At 34.1% G+C, this 6494-nt stretch overlaps 1 protein-coding gene across 1 annotated transcript in view; it reads left to right on the top strand.

Moving 5' to 3' along the window:
* Window positions 1-6494, top strand: part of ATP9B (ATPase phospholipid transporting 9B (putative)) — a 143000-nt gene that overhangs the window by 52721 nt on the left and 83785 nt on the right. The window contains 1 exon segment of the mRNA XM_031552722.1: window positions 4946-5026. Within this exon segment, the coding sequence (XP_031408582.1) occupies window positions 4946-5026 (81 nt within the window).

Below are 6494 nucleotides of genomic sequence, written 5' to 3'. Positions count from 1 at the left end.
TTTTTTGAGAAAGTTCTTGGGCTTTGGAGCTGTCTAGCGAAGGACTGAGCTTTGTGTTCTAGTCTTGGGTCAAATTTGGTTTTGTTTTCTCTCTACAAATTGTTGGGAGAATCAGGCTATGATCCTTCCTCTGTTGTAAGAAACTGCTAGGGAAGTGATCCTCCATGCATTCCAGCTGTACAGGGTAGGCAGCTTGTCCTCTTTGCCCAAACACTAATTGGCGTGGTGAAAATAAAACATTTCAGTTAAGGAATATCTATTTTGATACTGTTTTTTTTTTTTTTTTTAATAATGTCATTCATGAAAACCTACTTTGCTTTAGGGAATTTAGAGAAGTAGGCCTACTCAAATACCAACTCATTTACAATAAATATGTTTCTAACACTTCCATTCTATCAATGTTGTCTCTTCCACAGTTAGTATGCTACTAAAAGTCTTCTGTCTTACTGTACATATAATTTACATGTTACAAATTTTAAGATTGTGTGAAAATTTAAAAAAAAAAGGGCCTCTTGTGCCATAATTCTTGATTGCCACCTGCTGGGCCGCGGGAGGAATAGCTGTGGCAAACTGGCACCTTGAGAGCCTTTCCTTCAGGTCTTTTCAGTTGATCACAAACTGAGTGCAACTTTTATCTGCATAAGGATCGGTGTGAAAGAGTTTGGGTTTGGTTTTTTTTTGTTGTTGATGTGTGTAGGTTGTTTTTTTTTTAGCCACAGTTGTATACAGCTTTTTGGTAAGTTTAAAATTAGTTGAAAGAGTACAGAGAATGGATGGTGCATAATGAGTTCTCTGGCTACAAAGAGTTGTTTTAGGGAACACAAAAGTCTTTTAGGCTTGTCCATTTCAAATACAGCAGACGTGTTGGAATTCTGTGCCACTTTAAACTGCAGTAAGTGCTCATATTTGTAAGGTTGGGTACAATATTGGGTTAGGATTCTGTGGTTAAATTTGTATTTCTTTATGATAAATCAGTAATTCTCTGAACAGATTCCATTCACAAAATGAATCTGTTTAGAAGTACAGACTGGTATGTGGCACTGTCTCAGGGAAGCCATTTTGCCCTCAATATCTCCAGACTGATGTTGAGATTTATTGTTTCTCTTATCATTGTCAGAATTTTTTCCTTTACTGGATCAAATAGGTTTAACTAGACTTCTCTTTGAAATAGCTAATATTTGTTGCAGTAGTGGTTTTCCTGACTTCCAGGTGTTGACTCCTATTACAGTGTCTTCTCCATGTGTTTGTAGGGCATTTTTAAGTGACACTTATTTTTGCATATCAAAATATATTTTTAATAACGTAAGGGAACACTTGCAAATTGAGCATATAGCAGACTAAACAATTGGGTCATACATTTAACTAATATATGCTGCATAGTTCGTAGAATCATACATTTTTAATTTCTTTGGTTACCTGACATAAATGCTGTGAGTATCTGGTGTTGTTGAGAGCTGTCAGTCACACCAAGAGAGCAATGCTGTAACCTTACCCGCTGTGACACCCAGAATAAATGTGCCTGCAGACCTCCAGACCTTTTCTTAAAGAACAGATGACACCATGAAGATGATCAGTGCAGATTTTGTTGTCTTCCTAAAGCACTTACTGTGATCAGAGAATTAAAATTTCAACGGGTCATCTAGTGATGGCTAGGCTGCAAATACTGTAAAAACTAGATTAGGTTTCTTGCAGCTTCATAGTTATAGGTGAAGTGTTTTTTTAATTGCAGTGTACACATTCTGGGGCATTCATTTCTGGCTTAAGTGATCAAGTAAATTTATTAACAGCAATGAGGTCACTGTAATTTTCAATAAACGGTGACTTGCTGATTTATATCAGAAGATCCATACAACAGTAAACAATGCCATTTATATTTAATTAGTTTTATTGAACCAAAAGCAATTTTATTTGTAATGAACTACATGTTATGATTAAGAATGTATTTTAATGATCTTTAAGTAAGGTGAACAAATGTTGCCCTTGACCTAACAGAGGAGCTTTTTCTGTGTTGCTGGTAGCTGCAGGGTGATTGGTGGTGTTGTGAAATGCAAAAGAGAACATTTTTGTTACTGTATCATCAAGTCATCTCCTGAATTTCAGTGCAAAGGATGAAATGCTTTCTTTTTGATTATTATTTGCATGTGACAGATCATGAAATGCATGCTGTAATCATGTCATTTTTTAAACATCTGATCTACATTTGTATAAAAATAACTTTTTATTGCCTAAGGTTTAGGTTTATTGTTTTTACTTTAATCTACACTTGTTACAGTCCCCCTGCTCATAAGATACTGGAAGAGCAAATCTGCTTCAATGAACTAGTGGTTTGATGCTTATAATATGCAAATTATTCTTTCATGAAGCTAAACTTTATGTAGTCCAAGCTACTTATTAGTTAAACTATTAATAGTTCTCTGGTTTTTAAAAACATTCAATCTCTGTTAGAGGAAATTTCCCTTTTCCCTACTTCTCTGTAGAGGGAAGCAATGACACAAACTTAACCAGGTACATCTTACTTCCTCAGAGAGCTAAAGTTATATTTACACTTAGCATTGTGTACAAATCTTGAAGCCTCCTGGCTGAATTCTCCATTGTGTTTTCTTTTAATACATTGAGATGAGAAATGCACTACTGGGAAAGCAGCGCTGCGTGAAGGGACATCTTTGTGCTCCTATTGTTGAATGCAATTCATATGTAAATGTCAATCTTCTATAACCATTCTGTGGATTTCTTTTTACCACTGTATTATGAGAACTCAGCTTCTGTATTTTATTGGCGAAAGAATGATGCCTATTCATTGTATGGAGCGTTGGTCTACAGTAAAGAAAATGTCCTTTTCCCTTCCCTTTTCCCCAGTAATGAAGAAGTGATTTAGGAAGCTACTGAGCACATGTAATAGGCGTCTGTAACTTCTTTCTATCAATGAACTTCCATCCCAGATTTCTCCTGGAGAAGATTTTGTCTTTTTTTTTTTTTTTCTCAATACTCAGCTGCTTGCAGTTGGTGGCCTTCTATCTAGAATAATGCCACAAGTGTGTAGGCAGTGTGCAGATCTCAGTATTTCAGAAAGGTGTGGTTGACTTGAAATTCAAAGAGAAAAAAGAAAAAAAAAAAGGAAAGTTTGGGTTTTAAATCAGAAATGCCAAAGGAGAATTAAAACAAAAAAGCATAAAGGGAATGTGGTAGAAATTTTTACATTTAAAATATAACAAAGGAGGACGTCACAGTAGGAGCAAATACCTGTAGAAAGATTGGAATGTGGGAAAATATACTACTGCACAAATACCTATATACTTTAAAAGGTAGATATTTCTGCTGCTTTTTTTTTTAAATCTTGCTTCCTGCTAAGGCATTCTTTGAAAAGAGATGAGTTCTCACTTGATGCATTTCACTAGCAGTTTGTATTGTGTGTGAGTGTGGTATTAATTTTCTGACGTACCATCCATTGCTGAGGCTGTATTTTTCTTTACATCATAAAGCACATAATAACCCAGATTAGCTAAATTGTAGGTGATAACAGATTCAAAAGAAGTGAATGATGAGGGTATAGGATGCTGCCTGGGTATTAGTTTCATATGAATTATTTCTCATGAAGCTGATGAATGTAGATAGAGAAGGGTGCAACGAACGAAACAGTGTGAAAGACTAAAATAAATGATTAATAGTTTAAAGATTACGATAATTTGAGAGTTCTAATTAAATTCATGTTTTAAAAAGTATGTGAAATACTATTTTTGCAAAGTAAAAGACGTTTTTCTGTAGAGTATAAGCTGAAATTCAAATTAATGATTTATATATAGGCCTACACATTTTATAAACGAAATCAAACATGCTTGATAAAGTCACAACAGATTAGAAAATGGTTCCACTCTTTCCTAGAAAAGTGAAAGATTATATTCGGAAATCTATCATTTTTGTGTCAGAGTAACAGAAAGATACAGATGTGTAGACTTTAAAGCTCATTAACACATACGTGGACAACTGCAACTTCATTTCTGTAGTGTTCTAATTGTTTTATTCAAATCTTTGTTATATTTCAATTATGATCAGAAAATAATTGTAGTACTTTTGAAAATAACTCTATTTGAGCCATTTGATTACATGTCCATAGAGGAGGCTGTAACTTTAGTTCAATTTTGAAGCTAGTGTATTCTAGTTCAGATGAACAGGGTATTAAAACTCTATAATTGGCTTCCTGGAGGAAGGTGTATGATTAGCCTTTTGCAAGATTCATGTAGTAGATAAAGAATGGAAGTAACCTGAATAATTGGGAGCTAGACACTGTAAGAAGCTGGACATCCTTGCATTTCATCATAGGTTGAGAATCTTAGTTTCACTGGGCATTGGTATCAATCCTCTCCAGGGCTGGGTTGTGAGGTCTACGCCTTCTGAAATCTTAGATGCTGTTGGTTCTGACCATCAAAACTTTCTTAAAACTGCAGGAGTTTTCATGGGTTGACTGCAGATGGATATACTGAGCGCTTCAGTATTTAAGAAAAGATGAGTTCGTTGCTTGACCTTTTATTCAGTTGGCTTTTGCCTTGTTGGAAAAGTATTTTGTTTCAGTTTCATTTAAGAATAAAATGAACCAAGAAACTTTATTTTTTTAAAGGAACCAGTAAAATATTTTTAAGGTTACACTAAAAAAAAATTAAAACCAAGCTCTTAAGAAAAACAAATTATATAATTTCCTATGCATTATAAATGTAAAACAGTTTAGTGCATGAAATATCGATGTGTTTATACTACTATCTTGGATCTGATTTCTTTATGACAGAATGTACTGAAAAAAGTGATGTGTTTTTTGGATAAAACTTCAATGTGTTAAATTTGGGGTGGAGTGTTAAGAGTCATATCAACTGAAATCGTTACCATTAAAAAGTCCTTCAAAATACTTAATTAAATTCAAGTTTAAATAAAGTAAGTACGTTAATCTGTTTTACAGGATCTCTTTTCAATCAATGCTTATGTTTATGCTCAGAAGCCACAACTGGATATTCATAGTTTTGAGGGTACCTTCACACGGGTAAGTAATGTCAATAAATACATTTCTATTCCTCTCTTCTTAGCATTACAAGAGCATGTTTACATGTTCCTGTCATGGAAGTATTTACCAAAATATTTTGTAAATGAAATATTCCAGAAATCTAATACAAATAGAAGATCTGAAGAGATAGAGAATCTGGAATGGTATTATATTTGCTGACATCACTATGATATTCTTGTATGAAATTCTACGTATAGCACCATATTTTGTTTGTCTCATGTCTAATATGTCACAGTGTCAGGTTTAATATATTCAGCAGCCTCACACAATGCAGCTGATGGTTTCTGTGCAATAAATATGTTCCTTGTTTAACAGCCTCTATGGAAGCATTAGCTTTCCCTTGAAAATTTCAGTTATGTTGAAAATAAAACTAAAAGGCTCTTATGTGGGGTCTTTATTAAATCTTTTTTTTTCTAGGTTTAACTATATTCAAGACCAAATATGATGACATTGCAAACATTTTAGTGAGATTTTCTCTGTTCCACTGGGTGGCCTGCTAACGTTAATGCTTTAAAGCAAGTCATCCCAACAGCTGGTAACAATATAATAAATAGAAATATTGCTTTATAGATTTGTGGCACTATCTATGCTATTAGCAGATAGCTTTTTTTAATTTTAAACACACTCAGTTGATTCATTCCTCTTGATAGTTTGCTTTTAAAATGTCTCAATAGAATTAACTAGTATGGGAGGTACACAGAAAAGGTGTTTTTTACTCAAGTGACTCAAACTGGTAATAGATTTTGTTCAGTTATTGGAATTCAAGTTCACAGTCCTATGTGAGCTTATGAGATACTGCAGTTGTTGAGTCTTAAAGACGATTTTGTACCATTTACATAGTTCATGCTGTCTACAAAGTAAATGTCCTTTGCCCCCAACTTTCTGAAGCTGTGTCAGTTTCTACTTAAACACTGCATTGACCAATTGCCCAAATACAACTATTAACATCTGTAATATTTTTACCCCTTTCCAAACAGCTAAGCATGTGCTTTTCTAAATACAATTTGAACTCTGTGGAGTCTTTTTAACAAATCTAGTCCATGTGATCAAGACATTGGGAAATCACAACTAAACAGTTGCTCCCTGTTGTGGGTTCCATTTATAGACATAATAAGAGTGATATGATTCGCACAGCTGTGATGTACCTCGTGCTTTCACACTTAGATTTATATTAACTGCTGAAGTAGGCAGAGCAGTTCAGTTTAAATTTCTGTATGCATGCATCTGAGGACAGTGCCCTTGTATTTGGATTTATACTGGATCTTACTGTACATAGTTCTGAATGTCCTTTTTTGCTTGTCATTAACAGTTTACTTTCCATAAAGTAAAATATGTCAGTGTTTTTCTTCAGAACACTTCCTGATTTATCTTTCCAATTTTTTTGTAAGCCCTTGGTTATTGTACTAAATCAGTTTTTGCATCTTATCCCAGATCTACATTACAGTAA

This window comes from Meleagris gallopavo, chromosome 3, assembly GCF_000146605.3.
Source record: "Meleagris gallopavo isolate NT-WF06-2002-E0010 breed Aviagen turkey brand Nicholas breeding stock chromosome 3, Turkey_5.1, whole genome shotgun sequence".
NCBI lineage: Eukaryota > Metazoa > Chordata > Aves > Galliformes > Phasianidae > Meleagris > Meleagris gallopavo.
This window is presented reverse-complemented; position numbering and strand designations above follow the sequence as displayed.